Below are 27,204 nucleotides of genomic sequence, written 5' to 3' on the forward strand. Positions count from 1 at the left end.
AAAATTACCAATAGGTTTCACCCCAAACTTAGGAGAAATAAATACAGCATTTTGTTCAATATTTTTTTCCACTCAGCTGAAAAATTTGTATTTTTTTATTACGATGTGTGGACAAATATTTTCGAAAGATCTTTATTATAAGGCGAATTTAACAGCGCAATATTTGGGTCATCGGAGCTGCAGAAGCTAACCGAGCTGAAATGTTCAACTGGAACGAAAAGTAAAGGAGAAGCAGACCGTTTAAAGTTTATTTGTTTTACTTTATTAACGAGGTAAATATTCTCTGGAATATACACCGCTCGCGTGACAGTTAACGTAGGCGTTTGCCACACAGCTTTGTTTTAACTTTTCTGATCAATTCTGTTCAGAATGATCCTCTAAACAGGTTCTTAGAATGGGTTAATAATATGTAAATGGTTATTTATTTAATTACGTAACTTGTGGGCTGAGTGTGCAGCTGTAGCTAATGGTTTTAGGAATTACACAATTATAGCTTTCATTATGTTAGCTGCTTCTGGGTTGTTGGATCCTTTTGCCAGATGTTTCTTTGCTTTTGAGCAAAAAAGCAGTTTTTGTTCTGGAACTCAAACTAAACTTTGCACATATTTAGTACCTAATGCAAGACTGATTAATGTACTATGCTGGAACCAGTGTGATCTGTTTTTCGGTTGCTAAACTAGGGGACAAAGTCCCTATTATGATTTTTTTTACAGAATGATTAAACCTGTTAAACATCATATGAAATATGGAGTTTTTGACAAGTAAATTTATTTAAAAAAACACGTATAGAGACAAAGGTTGGTTTTACCTCAATGAGAAAAAAATCTTACATTGTTAAAATTCTGATTTGATTTTCGTCTTGAGGGATTGCCGTGTGTGTGTGTGTGTGTGTTTTATCTTGAAAGGCATTATACGAAATTAAAAAAAAGTATTTTTATGAATCTTTTCTTCTCACTTGGCTGAATGAATTAGCATCTTTACATTTCAGATACTGTACCTGGTTACTGTTGAGGTCTGTAGAAAGCTCCTTTCATGTCAGGATCCTCTCCAGCTATTGATCCTGGTTTCTTACTTCCAGGAGAGGAAGACCGGTAACAGTCTTCCTGGTACATTCCCAAAAATGACCATTATGCAGTAGGTTGGTTTTACATTGGCTTTTATAGAAAATAAAACATAGAAAGTAGTACAAACAAGACAATGTGACCCCCTGAGCCCCCCACCTCCATGATCATCAGTCAAAAGGGCCACAAATCTCCTCATGCATCCTTAGCGTAGCCCTCCCCATTTCGTGGCATGGTACATTTCTATTGGATCAGTAAATGGAAATGTGTAGAGATCTGTGTGCATCACAAATCTCATCTTAAATGAACAAGATATGAAAAGCATTGGTGTTGCTGCATCTAGTCTGATTGTGTAAAAAGAAAAACACTCCTGCGTACTTTTGTACTGGATAGATAAACAACAAAGACATGACCTAACTAAGCCATGCCTCCGATCAAAATAATTATCTAACACTTGCAAAAGGAACTGTCTTGCATCTCATGCAGAGTATTTTGTGCTTTTTCTTTCCAGCTACCATGACTGTAGTGATTGGGTTTGAAGGCAGTGCCAATAAGATAGGTGTTGGCATCATAAGGGATGGCGAAGTGCTTTCCAACCCAAGGCGTACCTATATAACACCACCTGGTCAAGGCAAGTTCTGTTAAACCCTCTCAATCTCATATTTGGCGCTGACAGGTTGCCTTTATGCACAACAGGGTTCATGCCGAGTGACACAGCCAGGCACCATCGTGCAGTCATCCTGACTGTCCTGAAGGAGGCGCTGGAGGAGGCGGGGCTGAAGCCTGCAGACATCGACTGTGTGGCGTACACCAAAGGTGATGGATAAACCAGTGTGCTGTGCTTCTATTGAGTCAGCCTTTAAAGTCAACCTCATCCAAGATGGCCAGCACAGCTTATTAGCCTTAACAAAGGCAAAGATATCTATAACTCTTAACTGTAACATAACAGTGACCCCGAAGTTTAAACTAAATATAACTCAAATACAAAAGTTGTGCTGTAGCTTTTGTATTGAACCTTCTGGGCCACCATACTGAGTCTTTCAAAACACAAATTCAGTTTGCATTATTTTGTGCATCACTGTCGTTTCTAGATTTGTACAGAACCGCTGTAACTTCAGTCTTTCTCCGTTTTAGATCATCTTAGTTTAAACCTCTGCCATGAAAGACAGAAGGTGATTCACCTTTAACAAATTTGTCATCTGTCCTGAAATCAAAACGTTTTCCCCGGTTATTTGGCTTCCATGTGAATTTAAATGAGTCAAGTGTTTCTTATAGGTTTTATGGTATAAAAGGAAAGGGAGTGAATGTCTGTGAACCCTTCAGCCCTCAGTCAGAAGCATCAAGAACCGTTATTCAGTAATAAATGTAGCTGGGTTACTTTTAAAAGGCTCTGTCAGGCGATGTGGAGTATCAAATAATTCAGGATACTCCGTTTGTTATTGGAAAATCCAGATCTAACTAGCAGTTATTTCCTTTAGGTCCTGGAATGGGAGCCCCCTTGGTAACCGTAGCAATAGTGGCACGAACAGTCGCACAGCTTTGGGGCAAGCCGCTGCTTGGCGTCAACCACTGCATCGGACACATAGAGATGGGCCGACTCATCACCAAGGCCAGCAACCCCACGGTGCTTTATGTTAGCGGGGGCAACACGCAGGTTGGTTTCTGCCCCAGTCGGTAAATAAAGCTTCCATCTTTTATACCAGTTCGGTTTGTGATGAAGGTGCAAATGTAATTTCCACTCCCTTGTTGCAGGTCATTGCCTACTCAGAGCGGCGGTACAGAATATTTGGGGAGACTATTGACATTGCAGTCGGCAACTGTTTGGACAGGTTTGCCAGAGTCATTAAGGTTTGTGTTTTTTACTTCCCCGTCTTTATCGCCTGCTGCCAAAAAACAGGCAATGTTGCTTTTTTCTTGTTTTTTCATTTTAGCAAAACATGTCATGATCTATTAATGGATTTTCTTCTATAAATGATCATATTTTGTAGTCAACTCAACCATCTGACCTTTAAAACACAAAAGTGGCTCTAATTGTTGACAGCCCAAACATACATATGTACACATTGTGCAAAACTGTCAGAAATTGCATATTTTATGTTCAAGTTTTAAACAAAAATGAACAATTCAGTCATTTCTAAACCTTAAATGATTCTAGTTTAAAACTTTGACATAAGTTGGTGGGCAAATTCTTTCCAGAAAGGCCAGTCTTTTAATTATTGTAGGAAGTTGAAGTCTGTTCAGCTTTTTACAACAAATGTGTCTCTTTACAGATTTCTAATGATCCCAGTCCAGGTTATAACATAGAGCAGATGGCCAAAACGTGAGTAGAACAGTTATGTTCACAGTACTGCATGCTTAGTGTTTTCATTTTTACACGCCTTTATATTTTATGTTTCAGAGGGACTCAGTATGTGGAGCTGCCTTATACAGTCAAAGGAATGGACGTGTCATTCTCTGGAATTTTGTCCTACATTGAGGTGTGTGGTTTGATTTTTGTGAAACTGCAGCTGGATTTGGAAATGCTATAATTTATTGTAAGGACTCAGGACTGAGTATCAGTATTAAATATATGAATTTCTTTTCTAGACTGGGGGAAGGATTTGGAGATTTTCAGCTTTAGTCCAATCAATGGCTGGTTTACAATTACTTCAAAAAATATTGATGTTAAAAGTGTGGTCAATTGAAAAATCTTTTTCAATTACTATTTCTGATTATAATGATCAGCCACTGAGTTTTTCATGCAGGCTGAACATGAAAATAGTCTCCTACACCTATCCTGCATGCTTCTGATAGAAAAACTGTGAAATGTTAGGATCACACTGTCACTTAACATTCATGGACTCACCCATTGTGACTCGTGATGGAGAAGGCTGTTGTTGGTTTAGCATCCAACAAACAGCAGAGAACATCTCGGTTAGTAGAAGCTAACTGTTAGCATTAGCAATTCCACCACATGGCAAAACTCCTCTTGACGTATTTGTGGAGATAAAACATCAACATTGCAACGTAAACAAAGTCAGTGGTAGTGTCGCATTCCTGTTAGCCAATCAGAAGTGAGATGTCCAAATATCAGGAAGTAAGACTCCAAATCCTTTTGTCGGAAGCTTTCTAGATCCTGAAACAGGTACACCAGGGCTTTTTGTACCCAGAGTACAACTCTTGAGGCATTCATTCATACTAGAGACCACTGCAAATGTATTGATTAGAGTGAACAACACCTTAATGAAAGGTTTGGAGGTCATTCTCACTGTTGGTGAAGCATAATTAAACTAGCCTCCTCTCTTGGCCACCTACAAAATGAACACTTCATTCTAATCTCCTCTTTCCCCACACATATCTAGATGCACCCTTATCTTAAATAAATTAATTAAATTCTTGGAAAACCAAATTTAAATGTGCATTACTTGATCTCAATGGTTGCTGTTCATTTTTGCAGGAAGCAGCAAATAAAATGTTGAGCTCGGGTCAGTGTACAGCAGCGGACTTGTGTTTCTCCCTTCAGGTACTCGTGTTTCTTGTTAGTGAATTCTTCCTTTCATCAGTCTGATAATGTGGTTTTTGTAAAAGGCTGCAGTTTCCCCTTAAAATGCTCATTTATCAAAACGGTGCAGCTCATCTGTGACTGACTAAAGCTCATATTGATGTAAAACCTGCAGGAGACGGTATTTGCCATGCTGGTGGAGATCACAGAGAGGGCCATGGCTCACTGCAGCTCACAGGAGGTCCTGATCGTGGGAGGTGTTGGCTGTAAGTAGCAGCTACAGCCCAGGCATAGCATAACAATATTATAAACCTCATCAAGCGAAGGTTTGGTTTCAACGAGCTGGTTAAAGCCACAGTGGCCAGGATGTCAGCTTATATGATGCTGTGAAGAATCATTTAGCCCTTCACAGATTTCTGCTGTTTTTGTTTTCTCACCGTTAGATGGTGCCGGTCAGGAAACAACAGTTATTTTATTTATTAAAGGGAAAACATCTATCCTGTACAGATCTCTATAAAGTTGTTGTTAGACTGGGATTTCCTCCTGTTCGAAGACCATTTGATCTGCTCAGATGTGTAGAAACGGGTTTGATTTTCTTCTGCACATCACAGAAAAAACCCTGCAGTTTTTTATATTGACCCTGATGAGTTATTTTAGCCTCAAAAAGCTTTTATTTTGTTTGTGATATCCCCAGGTAACCTTCGTCTGCAGGAGATGATGGGGGTGATGTGTGAGGAGAGAGGAGCCAAGCTGTTTGCCACAGATGATCGGTTAGTTCTTTCTGAAGTGGTGCAGAGGTCCTTCAGCTAGAGCCCACACTGACAAACATGCTCATGTTGCAGATTCTGCATTGATAACGGAGCAATGATCGCTCAAGCTGGGTGGGAGATGTTCCAGTCTGGTCAGGTCACAGAGCTAGAAGACTCGTGGATCACTCAAAGGTAGACTTTACAGTTTTGGCTCTTTATGTCAAACTGTTGCTGTGTGGGACCTGCTTGTCCAACCCAACCCATTAAAAAATAGCCAGAAAATTCTGATATTTTTGAACTGTGATGATTGTGAACACTTATAACAAAATCCACAAACTTCTTTTCCTATATCATGTTGTTCATGATATATTTTTTATATCACATTTGATACATTAGGCGTTTTTGGCTACTTTTTGTTAACGAAGATCATCCATCCATCCATTGTCTGAACCCGCTTTGTCCACGTAGGGTCGCGGGGGCGCTGGTGCCTATCTCCAGCAGTCAACGGGCAATCAGGCGGGGTACACGCAGGGCAACACAGAGACACACAGGACAAACAATCTTGCACACACACACAAACCTAAGGACAATTTGGACGGACCAATTAACCTAACAGTCATGTTTTTGGACTGTGGGAGGAAGACGGAGTACCCGGAGAGAACCCATGCATGCACAGGGAGAACATGCAAACTCCATGCAGAAAGATCCCAGGCTGGGAATCGAACCCAGGTCCTTCTCACTGCAAGGCAACAGCTCTAACCACTGCGCAGCCCAACAAAGATCATTTTATAGGAAAAAAGAGTTTTGTTTATGACTTTTAGAAGTTATACGACGCGTTTTAAAGTTTTTCCTCTTTTATTCTTTTTCACATAACACCTTTTACCTTTTTTCTCCTCTTTGAGCCGTCACCTTATCGTGGTGGAGGAGTTTGAGTGCCCTAATGATCCTAGGAGCTATGTTGTCTGGGGCACTTTGTGCCCCTGGTAGGGTCTCCCATGACAAATGGGTCTTAGGTGAAGGGTGAGACACAGAACGGTTCAGAAGGTCTTTCATGGATGTAAAAACAAAGAGTCGGAGTACCCGGCCTGGAGGGTTACCGGGGTCCCACCCTGGAGTCAGTGAGCCCGTGAGTGAGCGCCTGGTGGCCGGACTTTCGCCCATGGGGCCTGGCCGGGCCCAGCCCGCACCGGATACATGAGCTCATCCAACTGTGGGCCCACCACCTGCAGGAGGAACATGAAGGGTCCGGTTTAATGTGGATCGGGTGGCAGACCGAGGCGGGAGCCTTGGCGGTCCGATCCCCGGACAAGGAAACTGGTTATTGGGACATGGAACGTCACCTTGCTGGCGGGGAAGGAGCAGGAGCTTGTGGCAGGGGTTGAGCGGTACCGGCTAGATATAGTCGGACTCACCTTGACACATAGCATTGGCTCTGGAACCCAAGTCCTTGAGAGGGGTTTGTTAGGGAAAAAGTGGATTTCGTTGTCGTCGCTGCTTCTAAACATAACTGCCTCCTTTTCAAGTGAAAACACCTGTTGCTCTCCTTTGCTGGAGTTGCTCCGGGTGAGAGGCGGAGGGCTGGGGTTGGCATTTTGTTAGCCCCAAGACTCTCTGCCTGTGTGTTGGGGTTTACCCCGGGGGACGAGAGGGTAGCTTCCCTTCACCTTCGGGTCGGGGAACGGGTCCTTACTGTTGTTTGTGCTTATGCGCCAAATATCAGTTCAGATTACCCACCCTTTTTGGAGTCCCTGGGACGAGTGCTAGATGGTGCTCCATCAGGGGACTCAATTGTCCTGCTGGGGGACTTCAATGCTCACGTGGGCAATGACAGCTTGACCTGGAGGGGTGTGATTGGGAGGAACGACCCGCCTGATCTGAACTCGAGTGGTGTTTCGTTATTGGACTTCTGTGCAAGCCACAGTTTGGCCATAACGAACACCATGTTCGAACATAAGGATGCCCATCGGTACACTTGGTACCAGGGCATTCTAGGCTGCAGGTCGATGATAGACTTTGTAGTCGTATCATCTGACCTGCGGCCTTATGTTTTGGACACCCGAGTGAAGAGAGGAGCGGAGCTGTCAACTGATCACCACCTGGTGGTGAGTTAGATCAGATGGCAGAGGAAGATGCCACGTAGACCTGGCAGACCCAAACGCATAGTGAGGGTCTGCTGGGAACGCTTGGCAGAAGAACCTTTCAAGACGGTCTTCAACTCCCACCTCCTGCAGAGCTTTGACCGCGTCCCGAGAGCAGTGGGGAACATCGACTCCGAGTGGGCCTTCTTCCACTCTGCGATTGTTGAGGTGGCTGTTGCTAGTTGTGGTCGCAAGGTGGCTGGTGCCAGTCGTGGTGGCAACCCCCGTACCCACTGGTAGACACCAGAGGTTCAGGGAGCCGTCAGGCTGAAGAAGGAGGCCTACAGGATGTGGCTGGTCTGTGGGTCTCCGGAGGCAGCAGACGGGTACCGGATAGCCAAGCGGGATGCAGCAGTGGCAGTTGCCGAGACAAAATCTCGGGCATGGGAGAAGTTTGGTGAGGCCATGGAGAAAGACTATCGATTGGTGCCAAAGAGGTTCTGGCAAACTGTCCGGTGCTTCAGGAGAGGGAGGCAGCAACTCGCTCACACTGTTTACAGTGGGGATGGGGAACTGCTGACATCAACTGGGGCTATAGTCGGGTGGTGGAAGGAATACTTTGAGGAGCTCCTCAATCCCACCTACGTGCATTCCAAGGAGGAGCCAGAGCCGGGAGACCTGGGGATGGACTGTCCAATCTCGGGGGCAGAAGTTGCTGAGGTAGACAAACAACTACACAGCGGTGGAGCCCCGGGGGTGGATGAGATTCGTCCTGGGTATCTCAAGGCTATGGATGTGGTAGGGCTGTTGTGGTTGACACGTCTCTGCAACATTGCGTGGTCATCGGGGGCAGTTCCTGTGGAGTGGCAGACCGGGGTGGTGGTCCCCATCTTTAAGAAGGGTGACCGGAGGGTGTGTTCCAACTATAGGGGTATCACACTCCTCAGCCTCCCTGGAAAGGTCTACTCCAAGGTACTGGAGAGGAGGGTCCGATCGATAGTTGAATCTCAGATTGAGGAGGAGCAATGTGGTTTTCGTCCTGGCCGTGGAACTGTGGACCAGCTCTATACCCTTGCAAGGGTGATGGAGGGGGCATGGGAGTTTGCCCAACCAATCCATATGTGTTTTGTGGATTTGGAGAAGGCTTATGACCGTGTCCCCAGAGGCACCCTGTGGGGGACGCTCCAGGAGTATGGGGTGGGTGGCCTTTTGTTAAGGGCCATTCAGTCCCTTTACCAGAGGAGCATGAGTTTGGTCCGCATAGCCGTTAGTAAGTCAGACTTGTTCCCGGTGAGGGTTGGACTCCGCCAGGGCTGCCCTTTGCCACCGGTTCTGTTCATAACCTTTATGGACAGAATTTCTAGGTGCAGCCGTGGTGTGGAGTGTGTCGAGTTTGGTGGCAGGAGAATCTCGTCTCTGCTTTTTGCGGATGATGTGGTCCTCCTAGCTTCATTCAGCTCTGACCTTCAGCTCTTGCTGGGTAGGTTCGCGGCTGAGTGTGAAGCGGCTGGGATGAGGATCAGCACCTCCAAATCTGAAACCATGGTTCTCGACCGGAAAGTGTGGCTTGCCAACTCCGGGTTGGGAGAGAGTTCCTACCTCAAGTGGAGGAGTTTAAGTATCTCGGGGTCTTGTTCATGAGTGAGGGTAGGAGGGATCGGGAGATCGACAGGCGGATTGGTTCGGCGTCTGCAGTGATGTGGACGCTGAGCCGATCTGTCGTGGTGAAGAGGGAGCTGAGCCAGAAAGCCAGGCTCTCGATTTACTGGTCGATCTACGTCCCAGTCCTCACCTATGGTCATGAGCTTTGGGTAATAACCGAAAGAACGAGATCGCAAATGCAAGCGGCCGAAATGAGTTTCCTCCTAGGGTGGCCGGGCTCAGCCTTAGAGATAGGGTGAGGAGCTCGGACATTCGGGAGGTAGTCGGAGTAGAACCGCTGCTCCTCCAATCGAAAGGAGTCAGTTGAGGTGGTTTGGGCATCTGGTCAGGATGCCTCCTGGACACCTCCCTGGGGAGGTGTTTCGGGCATGTCCTGCCGGCAGGAGGCCCCGTGTCGACCTAGGACACGTCGGAGAGGTTACATCTCCAATCTGGTCCGGGAACGCCTTCGGGTCCTGCTGGAGGAATTGGTGGAGGTGGCTGGGGAGAGGACGGTCTGGAGCTCCCTAGGTGGGATGCTGCCCCTGCGACCCGGATAAGCGGAGGAAGACGACAACCTTTTACAACCTGCTACCTAGCAGTTGGACTTGAATTGCACCACAAAATAGAAATAAAGTAAAACTTTTCATGTAAATTCTCAATTAAAAAAAATCTATACCCTGCTTTTATGTATTGATTCAATATCTGAACATGAAATATTGCAATATTTCAGTGTTATTTTCATACATCCCTACTTCAATTCATGTAATATCACTAAATATTGGTTATTGAATACAACTGCAAAATTATATATTGGATATTGATATAAGCCTACATTTCTAATCAGTGCATTTGTTTTTTTCTTGATGTGTGCCTTTTCCCTCTAGTCTTTTTTTTTTTTAACATCTGAAACTAGATACTTATGTAAATATAGCATAGACATTATTTCAGAGGATGTTATTGATGGAAATACTCAAATTGTCTTTGAAGATGGTATTTCAATGATCCATCCATTTTCATCCGCTTATCTGGAGTCGGGTCGCGGGGGCAGTAGCCTAAGACGATTGGCCCAGACTTCCCTCTCCCCAGCCACTTGGACCAGCTCCTCCGGGGGAATTCCAAGGCGCTCCCTGGCCAGGTGAGAGACAAAGTCCTTCCACCGTGTCCTGGGTCTACCTTTAGGTCCCTTCCCGGTTGTACGTGCCCGGAAAACCTCTCCAGGATGGCGTCCAGGAGGCATCCTGACCAGATGCCCAAGCCACCTCAACTGGCTCCTCTCGATGTGGAGGAGCAGCGGGTCTACTACGAGCCCCTCCCGGATGACAGAGTTTCTCACCCTATCTCTAAGGGAGAGAGCACAGCCACTCTTCGGAGAAAACTCATTTCAGCCACTTGTATCCACGATCTCGTTCTTTCGGTCACTACCCAAAGCTCATGACCATAGGTGAGGGTAGGAACGTAGATCGACCGGGAAATCGAGAGATTCGCCTTCTGACTCAGCTCTCTCTTCACCACGACAGACAGGTACGATGTCCGCATCACTGCTGATGCAGCACCAATCTGCCTATCGATCTCACGCTCCTGTTTTCCCTCACTCGTGAACAAGACCCCGAGATACTTAAACTCCTCCACTTGGGGCAGGACCTCACCCTTTATGTAAATCTTCATTCAAAACTCTATATACTGAACACGGTGACACCCCGTATGATTAATTAGAATAATTAAGTCATTAAAATAGTATGTTTGTATTTTAGTATTATGACAATCCGGGAAAAAGCATGTCTTATACCTGCAGTATCAAATTTGATAGACATTTTAACATGGTTTAATTGTAATATAAAGAATGAGTTACTTAAAGGGACTTTACGGAGTTTTGAATTTTTTATGCTTGCGATTGCCCCCTCAGGCCAAAAGCGTAACGGCAGCTTCAATAGGAGGCTCGTGCACGAGGCGCTCATCCTGTATATGCACACTCCTTAACGAAAATAACAGCTGAGACAGTCCGTTGTGTGTGTGTGTGGCCCGGAGGACAGGAGAATGCGCAACTAATTAATTAAATAATTTGGTTCTGTACCTTTCTCTTCAGCACAGCCGACAAAGGTTTATGATGGGTCAGTCCTCCTGCATGCTCAGACAATTCCCTTCCCTTGCTTGAAAAATTGTTCCAAAATGAAAGTTGAACCCACATCTTTTTTATCTGTGAATTCAATGCCGTTTGGCGAGTCTCAAATAAAAATTTGGGCATCTTACTGTAAAAACCTGAAACAGGCCAGTGGCTCTTACTGGGAGCTGCCTGTAGTGGCATAATAACCCAGTAGAGGGCAGAATACATGTATCAGATTATATACAACAGGTTTTTAAGGCAAATGTTATATAAATGGCATGTGCTTTAACCTGGTATGCTGTTCATGTAGCAATGCTAACATGTCAAAATCAGCATAAAAACTATTTCATTTACCATCTGCTGTATTGTTTCCTGATTTTTTTTTTTTTTTTTGCTGCAGGTACAGAACAGATGAAGTGGAGGTGACGTGGAGAGACTGATGGTGTTGGGTGTAACATCACCAGACTGATGGGAGAATCTTACAAGGTTAATTTGTTGCAGGACTAGACGATCTTAGTAAATATTCATATTTCAGAAGTTAATTTTATAAGTCTATATTTTTCTTATCTGCCTTCTATGAGTATTTCTCCCCAAGTGATATTTGTGTAAATAAATGAGGTCAGCAACCTGTGAAAACATGTTTTGAAGTGTTGCCTTTTTTCAGAAGTCCCAACCCTAACCAACCACATATTCCAAAAGCTCAAAACAGGACTAAGATCTGATCAAGTTTGTTTTTATTAAGCAATACTGTTTGTACATTTCTCCTTTTTCTCCAGTGTATTTTTTTTTATTTAAATCTTCATTCAAAACTCTATATACTGAACACGGTGACACCCCTTATGAACCACATTCACCCGACTAGGACCAAATAAAGAAATGAACACAGCATAAAGATTAAACGCAGTAAAAGGGTGAACCATAGTGGCGATTTCGACCACACCCTTCTGTAAACCGATGACAGATACTGAAAACCCTGCACTCAAACAATAAAACTCAAGCAGGGATGACACATTCCTCTGGTTAAGAATCAAACTGGGGAAATAATAAAAAACCTCTGCTGAGGGCTTCTCGCACACAGGGATTGGTCAGAGATTTAAACAAAGTGCTTGATTGACCACTCGCTTTTACAGAGAACACAAAGTTTGATAAAACCACAGCTTTCAAAAAGGGAACAAAAATTAGACTCCTCAGAGATTATATAAAAAAACAGCTCTATGCAGACAAGCTGAAATGGGAATGAGGTGATTATTAAGGCAGGCTTTCTGTAAGGCATTAAAAACGTCCATTGCTGTAAGATCTCAAAGGAGTTAGTCCAAAGTGTCTCAGTGTGGCTTTACGTGAAGACATCAACCTGAGTGCAGCGCGTGAACAGGACTCTCGTTTTGTCCAACATATATCTCATATACTTTAATGTGCATGGATGTGTGTTTCAAATACATGTAAAAACTTTGCATTTGTCACACTGCTAGGCTGGGTGCTCCTGGGTGTCCTTGTACCAAATAACTCTTTTTGGATCTGGAAAACAAAACAAAACCATTTGCATATTTTTGAGCACTTTTAACACATTTAAAAGGTTTGAGTAATCTTACCTTTCTTTTGTTTGTTGCAGATAAAATTCCATTCTACAACAAAGAGGGAAAATCATAAATACTTGTTTTTCAGCAGTTAGAGCCAGTCTGATGCTTCTTTTTGCACCTACCTCTATTGTGATAGTTCAAAGCCTCCACTAGATGGCGACAGCTGAGCAGCAGATCCCCATTACCCTTGTCCACCTCTGCAGGTGTGGCCGGGGCGATAAAGGTGGGGACAGGTACTGGCATTTCTTCAGTGAGCTGGACTGTGAGAACTGTGTTATGATGTGGGTCTGCTGGATGTTTAGCGTCTGTGGGTGAGAGGTCCTCAGTAACAGGACCCTCTGCGGTGGGTCTCGACTCGCTGATGAAACTTAGACCCCACTCGTTCTGTAGCAGCACACCGATGGCGGGGCGGTCTTCCTCCAGCGCGCCGCTCACTGCTCTGGCCTTCACTTTGGAGGCGTAGCTGACAGCAGGCTGCAGCTTGGCGGGGCTGTCCTGCACTGGGAAAGCAGGTGGGGGCTTAAGCAATGACAGACTGTCCTCCACCCACTTCTCCTTTTGGTGACCTTTTTGTGGCCGCTCGCAGGTTCGGGTGAACCCTTTCTGATTCTCCCTACGGATGTTGCGTACTTTGTGCTGCTGGCCTTTGCGTTCTTTCTCCTTGCGAAAGCTGGTAGTGTGCGCTTGGCCCGGACCGATCAGATCCTTCTGAGGAAAGTTCTGACGGGAAGGCTGATTGCTTCCAGAGATGCAGCCTCCTCCACCACCCCCACAGTTACCTGAACCAGGTGACAAGCGGCGGTTACGAATGTGGGGTTCTGAATTAGGAGCTGACACGAGGACTGGTTGATCACACAAGCTATCTGACTCACAAGCAGTGTTACTGAATTCCCATGTACCTGAAATTAAAAGGGAAAGTAATGTTTTGTGTCAGTACACCTGCATTCGTACTGTTAAAGCAAGAAAAGGTAAACATTCCTCTGAACACAGAGAACATGGTACATGTAAACTTTTAAAAACGAAACAAAACTTGTCTTTAGCATGCCATAAAAAATAAAGACTTACATATTATTTACTAGGAAGTCTTTTTTCTAATAACCAGGAACGCTACGCGTCCACGTGACGCTCGGACATTCCTGTCGGTTATTTTTTGACAAGATGTGAACATAATCGGCAGTAAAGCTCCCAGCATGCCTCTTAGTATGTTCGGAGTTTAGTACATGAGATCAGATGACGCTGGGCTTGATTATATACACCCCGGCCTGTCGGCTTCTAAGCGCCAGGTTCTACCGAGAAACCGTTCTTTTTACACGCTACAAGAACCCACCATTCTTTATCGATTCGCTTCTGACCACAACGATGACTTGGCGATTTAAGAAAACATGTGTGTCCTCAAATAGCACCACGTTCTGATTCAGCTCACGCGCCTGTTTATTTTAGTGAACACATCGCCGGTGTTAGCAAACTAATTAGCATCGCCACGATGCTACGAGTTTAACTCGAGGGTTATCTTCATCAAAGACTACGAAGTCATTTGAGTTAGACGAAGCTTGAACAAAAGGTTTTCGGATTGGTTATAACCTACTTTAAATACATTTTAATAATCGCCTGTTAGCCACGGTGCTAACTCAACTCAAAGTTTCGTAACCCCCCCAACCCCCATTCAAAGTAGTAACCAGGCTGGTATCAGCTAGCACAGCAGCTACAGCGGGAAAACGACTTAACAGCGGCTCTGAAAAGGAAATAATTTCGGTCAAAAACGCTAAAGGGTCTTACAAACTTACCTGATTTGATATGCATGTCTTTTCGTAAAACGTATATTACCGAGGCTAAACCGTTTATTAACTTTTGTTTAAAACGTTGAGATTACGACGTCTCTAAGATCGAGTCTTGTGTAGCCACCACCCGGAAGCGGCACGGGAATGTGGGTGGGACAGGAAGTTCCTGCAAATAAGTCATCCGGCGGGAAACGGAGAGGATTTCTTTTTTAATTCAAAATTAAGACAGCCCCACCACACGGTCACCACGTGGTGAAAGTGCGTTGTTTACAAGGCTGCTTTAGCATTTGAATGGGCAAACAATGTAAATATATGAGCACCTGTATAACAAAAAGTACACATGCAGCTCAGTGAAACATGTAATTTGAAAAACTGGTACAGAACGAATCTGAGCTGTTCTGTGGAATAGACTTACCATTAACCAACTATAACAGCATATAAACCATTTAGAAAACAGATGAGCCGCCTTTGGACCGAGCCATTAAATGTTCAAAGGTTTGAGAGAAACGTTGGAACATAGATAAAATGATGCAGGCAGCAAATAGATTTGTCTAAGACTCACCTATCAGAGGCGTTCAGGAGGTAACTAGATGCCCGAGCCACCTCAACAACTGGCTCCTCTAGATTTTTTTCTCTACTTATTTTAAACGGGGGCAGCAGTAGGTTGAGCGGGTTGTGAATCGGAAGATTATAGGTTCGATCCCGGCTCTGGACAGAGAACTCTGCTGTTGTGTCCTTGGCCAAGACACTTACCACCTTGCCTGCTGGTGTTGGTCGGAGGGACCGGTGGCGCCTGTGCTCGGCAGCCTCGCCTCTGTCAGTGCGCCACAGGGCAGCTGTAGCTACATCGTAGCTCATCCCCACCAGTGTGTGAATGGATGAATGATACACTGTAGTGTAAAGCGCTTTGGAGTCCTTACTCTGAGAGGCGCTATACAAGTGCGGGCCATTTATCATTTAAATTCAAAGCCACATCCAAATCGTCACTGCTGAAAAGACATGCTGAAATAGATCACCAACCACCTGTTTGTTAGACTCCAGAGGCACAAACAGCACCACTTACAAGGTTTTAGCTGTTTAAATCATGGTGACAATTCTCTATTTCACTGAGCTCACAAATGAGCATAATTTAACACTAAAATAACTGAAAATCAGACACAAAATGCATCTCCGAAGAGAGATTTGGCAGAAAAAAGTTCTCATTTAATTTCTAAGAAGTAAACAAAAACTTAAATGCAAATGTCCCAAATCCAAATTCATATAAACATTTGTTTAGCTTGACCAATCAATAAAGTAGTTCAACAAACTAGATCATTGAAATCATTCAGAGAAATTTGGTGAAAAACAAACTGAGAAAAAAAGAAAGAAAACAATAAATGACAGAAACTGAAACCCATGTACTTGCATCAGTTAGGTAAATAGTTCAGTTTACTGTTGTTCTGAGGAGTCCCAACTGTCCAGCTCCTCATCCTCCTGCATTCATTCACTAATACATTGATCTGGCAGGGACAGTGCACATTAATGAATCTTTTAAAGTATCAATAGATGTAATATGAAATATGCTAATTTACATTGGAAGTTCCTAGGCAGGTCACACAAAAACATCATAAACAAGAGCAGTAATTACAAAAGGAATATATCACACATTACATTTCATTCACTAGCAAAAGGTCAAAGGTTATTGGTTACATGACGGTTGGCTTTACGCCAATGTGTGTGTTAACTTTTGAAAGCTTATAATGTAGATCACTCCCTTATGGGGAGTGGGAGATTGTTCCAGATCTCGCTAACCTTTACAGAACAAGCATTTTATCCAGATGCTGATTTCTCTGTGTGGGACCTCCCATTCCCCTCTAGAATACTTCCATCTATGATGTGACAACTGTCTACATAATCACACATGTACTCTGGCAAGTTGCTGTTTTAGTTTGACCAATTGACTTTGGCTAAAACTGCCTTTTACCAGATTAACCAGTTTTCACAGTTCCTATTTTTGGGTGTTTGTTGCAAGGATATAAAATTATTTCTTTTAAAATCAAAAATGGGGAATAGAGTAAGGCGGAGGGTCCACCACGACCAAAACATAATCTGTAGTTCCTCGAATCCCAGCAGACGTAACCTCACTCTGAACCTTACATTGAGTTCTGCTGCACCTTTCTATTTGTAGGCGTGCATCTACGTTACAAATTAGAAAACCCAAGACAATTTCTATGATAAATTGTAATTTAAGTCTTTCAGTTCTTAACAAATGTGTAAATTGTGGTAATCTACATGTTGGGTATTTTTATAAATGTACCTTTTTGAGACCTAAAAGATGCTCATTACACATCATGAATCTCTGTGTTGGCTGTTCATAAAAAGGTTGAGCAAGGATGTTAATTGAGAAAACTCTGTACCTCTGTAACTTGAGAAGGCCCGCCTTCTCCCCCACCCTTTGCTTGAATAAAACCACTGAAGACTCTGAGGACTGGGGGAGTCGCCTGGCAGCTAGCTCTGGAGGGGGTTATGTGTCATTTCGGTGATCTCCCCCTCATTTGGCTAATTCAGTGTAAAATGTCTTCCTTGTTGTCATGTGTGATTATTTCAGGTTCCAGGGTTATGGAGGTTAAATATTATCTACCAGATACCAGCCTTGGGGTCCTGCCGGAGGAGCTGGTGGACAAGGCCGGGGAGAGGACGGCCTGGAGCTCCCTAGTTGGGATGCTGCCCCCGCGACCCGGACCCGGATAAGCGGAGGAAGACGAGACGAGATGAGACCAGATAATTGAAGAATGCAGGTATACAGAGCAGGTGAGGAGAAAGCTTTGAGGCTGGAGCAGAGTGGGGGCTGGTTGAGCCACACACATGGACATTACAAATAATCAATTTACTCTCTCTCTCGCTCTCTGGGTGTGTCGTCCTTTAAGGTAATATGGGATAAAATCAAATTACCTATCACTACACGTTTAGATCCTAGAATGTATTGAAATATTTTAGAGCTCTTCTGTTCAAGAAGACAATAACACAAATACTAAGTTTCACTCGGTGTAATATTTTTATTGAACTCTGCTTCTTCTAAGTTTATGACAACCATGAACCAAAGGCTTGTTCTTTTTTAGTTTAAAATCCTTTGTTAGACAGGTTATCACTGGTTTTCATGTAAGAAGCTGACCCCCCCCCCCCCCCCCCCCCCCCCGTCAAAACACAGATTTTAATCCTCACAGAGGCATAATTATCCAAAGACAGACTCAGAATGATTAAAATGAAGAATTAGAAGCTAACTGCCTTATTCCCAAATGATTAGACTGACGAAACACTGGATGACTCCACTCCCACGGCCTTCTTCACGTGTGTACGCATGTGTCTCCTCAGCCTGGTGGATGTAGAGAAGCCCTTCCTACAGAACGGACAGCCGTGTGGCTTTTCCCCCGTGTGTGTTCGAATGTGCATGTTAAGGTCAGATGAACATCTGAACCTTTTCTCACAGAAGGAGCACGAGTAAGGCTTTTCTCCTGTGTGGATGCGTCTGTGTAGGAGCAGCTCACCAGAGGTGAAAAAGGCATTTCCACACTGGGAGCACTGGTGGGGTCGCTCCCTGGTGTGAGTTAGATTGTGGCGTGTGAGTGAAGCCGACTTGGAGAACTTCTTACCGCAGCAGGCACATGAAAACGGTTGTTCACCCGAGTGACTTTTGAGGTGTTCAGTCTGAGATCGTTTTGTTTTAAAGCTCTTCGGGCACTGATGACAGCTGAAGGGTCGGAGGGTACTATGGGTGCGTTGGTGTCTCGCCAGCTCTCCGTTTGTGAGGAAAGTCTTCTTGCAGGTGGTGCACACGTACGGCCTCTCACCTGTGTGGATCCTCTCATGGCGAGCGAGGCTGGCCAGCTGGGTGAAGCCCTTTTCACAGACTGAGCACCGGAACGGTCGCTGACCGCTGTGAGTCAGCAGGTGTCTGTTGAGGATCTGGAGCTGTGTGAAGGTCTTGCCACACTTTGCACAGGAGTGTGGGCGCTCCATGGAGTGGGTCTGCTGATGCTTGTTTAGAATCCACACATGCGTAAAGCTCTTTCCACACGCACAGGTGAAAGGCCGCATGCCCGTGTGTTTCATCTGGTGTCTCTTAAGGTCAGAGGCACGACCGTAAACCTTTTCACACGTAGAGCACTTGAACTGACGTCTCGCCACGTGACTCTGTCTGTGTCTCAGTCGATCCAGGATGCTGTTGAAGCTCTCGCCACATTTCTGACATTTGTACTGACGGCTCTCTTTCTCTGGCGACTCCTCTGCTGCCACCACCTCTGTTGTCAAGTCTAGAGGCGGGTTGCAAGTCTGTCCACAGGCGGTCCGCTCAAAATGTAGCTTGAGCAACCCCATCTGAGTGAAGCGTTTACCACACTGGGAGCAGAGGAAGGAACGCTCCCCAGTGTGAATGTGCTGATGCCTGGTAAGATCCCAAGAGTTCTTGAAGCCCCTCATACACTCCCCACAGGTATATGGGCGCTCACCTGTGTGGGTGCGTTGGTGACGTGTCACATCGGAGGCCCGTGTGAATGTTCTGCCACAGTCTGGACATGTGTGTGGGTTTGGACGGTCGTGGATAGGGAAGGGTTGTGGGAACTCTGTCCTCCGGGTTTTCTTCTTGGGGGCTTTATTTGTCTGTGAGTTGTTCTGGAGTTTAGTGTACTGTTCTGGGTGGCTGTGTTCGATGTGCTGCAGCAGGTACGACTCCTGCATGTGGAAAAACGGACACTCGGAACAGGCAAAGACCTGTGTGGACATCTCCACTGTGGTACCTGTGCAGATGATTGAAAACGGCGGCATGACCTTGTCTTCAAATACAGCAACACAAGATGTAAGCCGCTCTTATTTGGATTGTCGCCTTTGCAATAGAAACGTAATCAGAAAACATAAATGATTTGAACAAGATTGATCTGTTAAGTTTACCTTGTGTGCTGAGAGACTCGAGGCTTTCGTGGTGCTGTAGGAGAACCCTCAGGTCATCGGGATCGGAGAGTGCATGAATGCATTCACTCAGTATGGAGGGAGCAGAGGTCAGCCATAAAATGCTCTGTTTATTAGAAACAGCAAACATGTCAGCAAGATTTTAAAGGTCTTGTTCACTAAGAAACATGTAATACTTGTGCTATTTGAAATATAATTGGTCACGCTGAGTTACACATGCATTCTGAACGGTCTTCAGTCCTCATCGCCTGCATTGGCGGCCAAAAAAAAAAAAATAAGAGGGAGGGAGAAACGATCGGGTCAGAAAAAGCCAGTCTCTTCTATGTCACACTAGGAGATTAGCATTCATGGACTCACCCATCTTGGCTCGCAACTGCGGATGGCTGTTTTTTGATTTAGCAGCCAGGAAAGAGTAGAGCGCATCTAGGCTAGTAGAAGCTAACTGTTAGCATTAGCAACTGCACTAAGTGGTAGAACAGATTCAGGCTAGTGTTATTTGTGGAGATAATTCATCTACGGTGTATTTTTTACTAAAGAAAGAAGAGTGGACAAAGGTAGTGGTAGAGTCGCGATTAGTGAGCAAGACTCATAATCCTGACTATTTCCACCCCCACCCTTTTAAATACATACTGGGTGTGTTGATTCACCATTTAATCGACGCTTCACAATGTGACACATGCCGATTCAAAATCGATTTGTCAATGGTTATTAAAGAGTTGCTGAAACACAGCTGCAAAACGTGACAGGAACATATAGGTTACGCCTGCTGCCCAGACACTTTAGGGATGAACCACCAGAATAAAACAACAACAATGGCAGCAGCTTGTTTCTCTGCTTCAGCCACTAGGCGTGAGAGTTACTTGAACATAACTTGGTTTTTTTCGTGCCGATCGAAGCCACGCTCCTTAAGATTTTTTCACAAGCCGCTCCAAAAGGCGTTTGTCTGGTGATCTAAGCTTCAGGTCCAAAGGTCAGAAGCTCCGCACCTTTGCATCGCTCCAGTTTGCCGTCTCAGCCTATTCTTTTTACAAAAGCAAAACGGACTTCCCGTGTTTACTGTAACTTTCATGATTCATGTTTTTCCTGTAGACTTCATGCAAAAGTATGTATGTGTTCAGTCTCACGGGAAGAAGATAGGGTAGTGAAAGGTATTTGGTAACTTAAAGTAACGTGCTGAAGTATGAAAAAACTATGACGTGAAAAAAAAACAAACAGTGGAAAAAATGCATCAAAATTGTGGTAATCATGATAATGGTTTAATAATCAAATTGTAGGACCCTTAATGGAAAATGAATCGAATTATGAAGAACCTAATATGGCACACCTCTACCATCAACCGCAGCAGATTTAGTGAAGGAAAAAAAAAGACTTCTAAATGTTATCAGTCATATCAGAGGGCTCTGGATAATTAATCCAAAACTACATTTACAAACAGCAATCACAATGTCATAATCTTACTTGATTACTATTTTACCAGGCAGATATCACTTAGTACCTGACCAAGGGTTGGCACCGGTAGAAGTCTCTCCAGCTTGGAAAGGAATTCCCACACCAGAAGCTGTATGTCTGTGTCATAGCTGAGGTATTCTGCTGGAAAAACTTCCTAGTAGGAGAAAAGGTCATAATCAAAAGCACCATTATGAAAAATAAAATCCAAAACAAAAAACCAAAAGAATCAAAACTATTGGCAGCTGTCTTTAGATGTTCATATGCAAACAGGATTCTGCCCCTCTGTAAAGGTTCCCTGTAACTTGATAAAAACTTATGTGAAAATGGAACCCTTGAGGCGTGAAGCAACCCTTGCCTGGTAAAAGTGCTCCCTCTCTGCTGAATCACTCAGTAATGTCTGAATTAGCTCCACAAAAATGGCCTCCTCTGTATCCACTTCTGCATCTCCACTCTAAGGAAGGGAAAGCAGCAGTCACAAGAGCAGATCTGTAATGGCAAACAAAGATTTCCTCTACTTTTGTGTTTAATCACTGTTCTTAACTCACTCCCGAGTATCCAGGTGGACGGATTCGCTCTAAGTGAGGTTGAACACATAAAATGTTGGCTGTTTGTGCACATTTGCACAATTCAAGAATAACCTGGAAGAAATAAAAGGGCAAGATATGGAAAAACATGGAGACGCACAGCTGTGGCCAGGTGTTTTGAGAATTTACAGATTCCATGTTTTTTAATCTTTGCTCAATTATGATTATTTCATACATTTCATTGGTGTTAATGACAAATACAGAGTCAGTTTATGCAGAGTCAGTATTTTCAGTGTGTTGGTCCTCTACAGTTCACACTGACTCACAGTCAGTGTCTGGGCCAAATCCTGCCTAGTGACAGCTCATTCTTCATAACGAGTTTGCCAGAATTTGTGGAATTTAAAACAAACTGTGCCTTACAAAAATGAAAATGAATGTTTGTTTCCTTCTTAAAACATTAGACCACAGCTGTGTTTTTCTGAAGAGTTACTTTAGTTCATAAAAGTCTGCTTCATTTAAAAACCAACTCACTCTGGCCCGCAGCCGAAGCAGCAGTTTGCCTCGTTGCTTTGGACTGAGCAGGTCTGGAACTGTCGTCGTCACCAGCGTCACAAACTCATCAAGCTTCTCGTAGTCGAGAACATCTCTCCGCTGAGCCACTTGCCACATGGCTGCAGAAAGCAGCCGCAGAGGAGGCATGAGCAGCCGCAGAGAGGACAGTGGCAGGAATATGTCTGTTTAGCCAGACAAGAGTAGGTCAACACCAAGTACAGTCCTTAGTTTGAAAAAATTAAAGAGTATGTGATGAAACGCAGTGCTGTGTTGAAAAAAATTTTGATTCTCAGAAAAAAAAAAACAAATCAATATCAGATTGAAACAGACTGAATGGAATCGTGATACCCATCCATCCATTCTCTTCCACTTATCCAGGGCCGGTTCGCGGGGGCAGCAGCCTAAGCAGGGAAGCCCAGACTTCCCTCAGCGACTTAGGTGTTGTGATGAATGACGAAGCCAACAGGAGCACGTCATCTGCATTAAGCAGAGACCGGATCCTTAGGCCACCAAAACAGATCCCCTCAACAACTCTGATGTGCGCCTAGAAATCCTGTCCATAAAAGTCATGAACAGAATCAGTTTCAAAGGGTTGCCTTGGAGGAGTCCAATTCTCACCGGAAATGAACTCGACTTACTGCCGGCAATGTGGACCAAGCTCTGACGCTGGTTGTACAGGGACCTAACAGCCCATTTCAAAAGGCCTGGTACCCCATACTCCGAGAATACCCCCAAAGGGCCCCTCGAGGGGCGCAAAACCCATGTAGACTGGTTGGGCAAATGCCCAGGCACCCTCCAGAAGCCCCCCAAGGGTACAGAACTTGTCCAGTGTCTCCTGTGGAGTGTTGCAAAGCAATTCCCCACCAGTTTTTTTTTAATTTAAGAGACTTTTTAACACGGACTAATTTGTCACTCATCCTCCTCCACCTCTTCATGCGCTCGCCAACTCTAAACCCACATTTCCCGTTATTTCCGTCCACGAACAAAACGCTTGCTGCGTATTTTTCACTCCTCCAGTCACCAGGGGAATAAAACAGTCATATTTTTAGACTTTCCCCACCAGGGATTCTTCAAGCTGCTCCGTGTCTGCCGCTAGATATCCTCGGCTCTCTTTGTGTTTTTTTAGAGCACAATGCTGTAGACGACAGTGCGTCCTGACCAATCACAAGCTTGCATTCCCTGTCTCGGTGGACGGATGTTTAGAAAAGAGAGCTCGACTCCGTCCATCCATGCAAGTCTGTCGGAGAGCCCTCAAAAGGACGGATAATGGCATGCGTCCATCCTGATGCAGACGGAAAAGTATATAAATTAGGCTTAATGAGCAATTGCACAGGTGATTCAACCACTTAATCAAGTGTGTTGGAGCGGAGAAACCACTAAAATGTGCTGCATACTGTCCCTCCAGCCTCCCTATAGGACTCTTTCTTCAGCTTGACAGCATCCCTGACCTCCGGTGTCCACCAGCGGATTTGGGTGTACAGGCACTGACCACGCCGCGGTCACAGTTGCGTTCAGCTGCCTCAATAATGGAGTCATGGAACATTGCCCAATTGGACTCAATGTCCCCTGCCTCCTCTGGAACGCATTCTGATGATGTCAGACGTGGAAATTGAAGCTCATACTGACAGGAGACTCTGCCAGACATGATAATCCACTCTAAATAATGAGAATCAAAATTGAATTTATTCTTGAAATTTGAATCAATAATCCAGCACTAATGAAACTTAAGCATTTTCACAGAAAGTAATTATGCAAATCAGTAACTGCAGCACACAGGTCTATCAATATTCCATGATTGAATCGGACTGACCCCGGCTTTCCACAGCAGCCGTCAGCAGCACGTTACTGCAGCAGCACGTCATAGCTGCTGATAGGAACGGCTGTGGTCAACAGAACCTTTTCCACAGGAGCCGTCAGCAGCGCGAGTCGGCCGCGTCTCAGGAGCAGCATGTCGCGGCCTTTACGCGCCGGTTCTATTTTCTACGCGCGACGCCTCTGAAACGGGTCAAGTTCGACATTTTTGGGGAAGGAAAGACAGGAAATCGGACGCGGAAATGGAGAGAAGCTCCCGAGATTTTCAGAATAAAGAACGTACTGCCTTCCGGTCGCTTTACTTTAAAAAAAGTTGCTAACTGTGCGGCCCCGTGAGAAGTTATCACCTAGCTAGCGGTCTCCTTTGTTTTTCAGGTCTGTATTGGCGATTATGAAACGGACAGAATATAAAAACACAAACATTTTGGAGCCATGTTGTAGTTTTCTCCTGCTTGTTGTTGTGTTTACTGACGAAGTCACTCGTGTGACTTCGTGCCCTGTCGGTGACAGCTGCTCCTCTGCTGCGTCGCGTCTCGTGGGAAGGGCCAAGCAGCAGCTAGACGTGCTGCTGCAGTAACGTGCTGCTGATAGGAACCGCTGTGGTCAACAGAACCTTTTCCACAGGAGCCGTCAGCAGCGCGAGTCGGCCGCGTCTCAGGAGCAGCATGTCGCGGCCTTTACGCGCCGGTTCTATTTTCTACGCGCGACGCCTCTGAAACGGGTCAAGTTCGACATTTTTGGGGAAGGAAAGACAGGAAATTGGATGCGGAAACGGAGCGAAGCTACAGAGATTTTCAGAATAAAGAACGTACTGCCTTCAGGTTGCTTTACTTTTAAAAAGGTTACTAACTGTGCGGCCCCGTGAGAAGTTATCACCTAGCTAGCGGTCTCCTTTGTTTTTCAGGTCCGTACTGGCGATTATAAAACGGACAGAACATAAAACACAAACCATGTTATAGTTTTCTCCTGCTTGTTGTTGTGTTTACTGACGAAGTCACTCGTGTGACTTCGTGCTCGGTCGGTGACAGCTGCTCCCCTGCTGCTTCGCGTCTCGTGGGAAGGGCCAAGCAGCAGTTTACGCGAGCAAGACGTGCTGCTGCTGTAACGTGCTGCTGACGGCTCCGGTGGAAACCCGGGGTCATTTTCACACAACTATTCCAATGTCACAGAACCGAAATTTCTATGTGCTGATTTTATTTAACAGGAGAGACTTTGTAGAGAAAACAGGAAGAGGAGGGACGAATTAAAGGTTTGCCCTAAAGGAAAAAGAAAAAAGTCAGAAGACACGATGTGTAACTAAGAGAGAGAGATGACTGAAGCTGGAAGGAGCAGAGGCACTGAAGGTGAACAAGTTTTAATAACCGGACGCCAACCATCCAAAGCAACAGGCAGTGCACAGCAAAGGAAAAAGAGCTGCGCAGATAGGCTGGAAATGCATGTCGGAAGGTTATTTGGATAGCTAATAAGGGTGACAGGGAGAGTTTGTATGCTGGTTTATAGAAAACACAACTAAAAGGCAGAAGCTGAAGATGCAAATATTATGTTTATGTTTATTCATTTACCAGACACTTTTATCCAAAGCGACTTACAATGTATAACCTATAGGGCATGTTGTGATCTGTGGAGGAAACCGGAGTACCCGGAGGAAACCCACGCATGCATGGGGAGAACACGCAACTCCACGCAGAAAGGCCGCAGCCGAGTTGCCTTTGAGTGTGACCAAACTGGACAGGATTAGAAATATCAAAGTTATGATGAAAACTTCATGTTAAATCTGCCCCAGGGGAGACAGGAGGAAGGCCACAGAGAGGGTTGATGGGCACAGTGGTGGAACCCTAACCCCACAGTGATGGAGGGATATGCCCAAAGATCAAAGTTTGGACTGCTGCATGAACAGAAATGCAGCTTCCTGTTCTGTTTATAGTCTTGGTGACAGTGGAGATTCAGCAACAGCTGTGAGGAAACATTAGTCAGTGTGGCAATACTGTCTATTTTTCTCCAGGACAGGAAACTCCCAAATGTTTTAAACCAGTGGAAGATTCAACTCTTTTCAAAGTGAGAGCAGATTTAGGGCCTTCCTTTGTTTATGTTTATGTATTTAGCAGACACTTTTGTCCAAAGCGACTTACAAGTGATAATCGGCATGTTGCCCTTGAGGCCAACAACAACAACAACAACTTGACATCAATCACGGAGAGGAGGGGACAAGAAGTGGACAGTAGAGAGGGGGTGCAGGGTCTTAGGGCCTTCCTTTGTAACCCTTTATTTTGTTTTACAAACTTTATTATGCACTTTTCTGTTCATTTTCATTATAAAAATAAATAATCTCATCATTCATCATCATTTATTATTTACTTAACCAAAAGACACTTTAAGTTATTGACCTTTTACATTAAGTAAACAGGACTTCCCTGCACTTAAAAAAGTATTAATAATCCTATCCAGTTTTGATGGGTTCAGCCCATTTTTAGTCAAAAATGTTCCTTAAAAACTCTTAAGTTTATTGGAAAATAACGAGAATAGTTTTGAGTTGTTCCGATTTTTTAGAAAACAAAAAATCGAATTATTGATGCACCAAATGTTTTGGTCAGCGAGGCGCCATATAAACACAATTGGTTGAAAGCTTTAGTGCTATAAAGCTTCACACTTAATGTTTTGATGGTAAAACTGCCTTTTCCATAATTATAAAAATATATACAGACTTCTGCGATGAGAACTGTTAAAATAAAAGCAATGTTCACATGCAGTACTTATTCCATAGTTTTTGACTGCCTAACAATTTCACTGAAAACGTGCCTGTTAAGTAATGAAGTTGTCAAAGTTACACTGAATAAGTACGTTTATTAAAATACGAGCCATCTCATTTGGTAGAAGTCGTTACGCTACAACGCCGCAGCTGCTCAGCTCATACTTAGTTAGCGAACTACAACAGCTAGCTTGTTGTTGCTACAACAAACAAACGCGAACAAAACGTCCTCGCAGGAAGAAAATCCCGACAATTCCTGTAAAACAAACCTGTGTTTTCCACTCGACAAGTATTGTCCATGACGGAGATATTCTGTAGTCACAGCCATCAGGTGGAAAACTACATAATTTAGCATCTTCTTACAAGCGGAAACCGTGAAAACCTATTTTCAAAATAAAAGTATCTTGCAATACAAAAGTATTCACGTTTCTATCAGCTCATACATAAAACAGCATGTTTCAGTTTGGTCACTCATTAAAATATCTCTAGATTGACTGATTTATTAGATGCACAATTGAAAACTAAGTTTAGTTTACTCTGGAACTTATTTAAATATGAAGTAGGTAAGAAAATAGTTTAGAATTTTACAGTGGGAAAATCCCAAAAGTGTTATTTTGGATGGAAGGTTATAATAAAACATATTTCATATCCAACTGGCTGCAGGAATTCAGTTTTTCTCCTTTCAAAACAAAGAAAGGAGGGCCCTAAATA

At 44.3% G+C, this 27,204-nt stretch overlaps 3 protein-coding genes across 5 annotated transcripts; 1 reads left to right on the forward strand and 2 right to left on the reverse strand.

Moving 5' to 3' along the window:
- Window positions 1-144: 144 nt before the first annotated feature.
- On the forward strand, window positions 145-17,301 carry osgep (O-sialoglycoprotein endopeptidase). 3 transcript variants are annotated; one of them, XR_008562983.2, is made up of 13 exons: window positions 145-272; window positions 1,573-1,692; window positions 1,758-1,877; window positions 2,540-2,715; window positions 2,814-2,909; window positions 3,332-3,381; window positions 3,460-3,538; window positions 4,498-4,563; window positions 4,718-4,808; window positions 5,237-5,312; window positions 5,385-5,483; window positions 10,001-10,148; window positions 11,515-11,752. XR_008562983.2 is itself a non-coding variant. In XM_070549240.1 (11 exons), the coding sequence occupies exons 1-11, from the start codon at window positions 1,578-1,580 to the stop codon at window positions 17,076-17,078; spliced, it is 990 nt and encodes a 329-aa protein (XP_070405341.1). In that variant the 5' UTR covers window positions 1,573-1,577; the 3' UTR covers window positions 17,079-17,301. The 3 variants fall into 3 exon arrangements, 2 of the variants coding, with proteins under 2 accessions (XP_070405341.1, XP_054595518.2); XM_070549240.1 differs by lacking the exons at window positions 145-272; window positions 10,001-10,148; window positions 11,515-11,752 and adding an exon at window positions 17,057-17,301; XM_054739543.2 differs by lacking the exons at window positions 145-272; window positions 10,001-10,148.
- On the reverse strand, window positions 11,832-14,616 carry si:ch211-214j24.10 (uncharacterized). The gene is made up of 4 exons (XM_015955839.3): window positions 14,476-14,616; window positions 12,814-13,590; window positions 12,704-12,736; window positions 11,832-12,629 (listed from the first exon to the last, which is right to left on the reverse strand). The coding sequence occupies exons 1-4, from the start codon at window positions 14,489-14,491 to the stop codon at window positions 12,580-12,582; spliced, it is 876 nt and encodes a 291-aa protein (XP_015811325.3). The 5' UTR covers window positions 14,492-14,616; the 3' UTR covers window positions 11,832-12,579.
- Window positions 17,302-17,640: 339 nt separating the features above from the next.
- Window positions 17,641-26,907, reverse strand: LOC107383253 (zinc finger protein ZFP2). Its single transcript, XM_015955774.3, has 7 exons — window positions 26,763-26,907; window positions 21,915-22,117; window positions 21,405-21,497; window positions 21,215-21,310; window positions 20,906-21,013; window positions 19,393-19,516; window positions 17,641-19,241 (listed from the first exon to the last, which is right to left on the reverse strand). The coding sequence occupies exons 1-7, from the start codon at window positions 26,791-26,793 to the stop codon at window positions 17,749-17,751; spliced, it is 2,148 nt and encodes a 715-aa protein (XP_015811260.3). The 5' UTR covers window positions 26,794-26,907; the 3' UTR covers window positions 17,641-17,748.
- Between the last annotated feature and the right edge of the window lie 297 nt (window positions 26,908-27,204).

The sequence above is a fragment of the Nothobranchius furzeri genome, chromosome 1, assembly GCF_043380555.1.
Source record: "Nothobranchius furzeri strain GRZ-AD chromosome 1, NfurGRZ-RIMD1, whole genome shotgun sequence".
In the NCBI taxonomy this organism is placed as follows: domain Eukaryota; kingdom Metazoa; phylum Chordata; class Actinopteri; order Cyprinodontiformes; family Nothobranchiidae; genus Nothobranchius; species Nothobranchius furzeri.

Excerpts from the sequence above, each read along its gene's own strand:
- osgep (XM_054739543.2), top strand. The coding sequence starts at position 1,578 with ATGACTGTAGTGATTGGGTTTGAAGGCAGTGCCAATAAGATAGGTGTT. Across the intron at positions 2,716-2,813 it reads TTAGCGGGGGCAACACGCAG|GTCATTGCCTACTCAGAGCG; the intron begins GTTGGTTTCTGC and ends CCCTTGTTGCAG. Across the intron at positions 2,910-3,331 it reads GGTTTGCCAGAGTCATTAAG|ATTTCTAATGATCCCAGTCC; the intron begins GTTTGTGTTTTT and ends GTCTCTTTACAG.
- LOC107383253 (XM_015955774.3), bottom strand. The coding sequence starts at position 26,793 with ATGGACAATACTTGTCGAGTGGAAAACACAG. Across the intron at positions 21,498-21,914 it reads TGCTTCGGCTGCGGGCCAGA|GTTATTCTTGAATTGTGCAA; the intron begins GTGAGTTGGTTT and ends TATTTCTTCCAG. Across the intron at positions 21,014-21,214 it reads AGAGGGAGCACTTTTACCAG|GAAGTTTTTCCAGCAGAATA; the intron begins GCAAGGGTTGCT and ends TTCTCCTACTAG.
- si:ch211-214j24.10 (XM_015955839.3), bottom strand. Across the intron at positions 12,737-12,813 it reads TTTGAACTATCACAATAGAG|AATGGAATTTTATCTGCAAC; the intron begins GTAGGTGCAAAA and ends TCTTTGTTGTAG. Across the intron at positions 12,630-12,703 it reads CTGCAACAAACAAAAGAAAG|ATCCAAAAAGAGTTATTTGG; the intron begins GTAAGATTACTC and ends TTTGTTTTCCAG.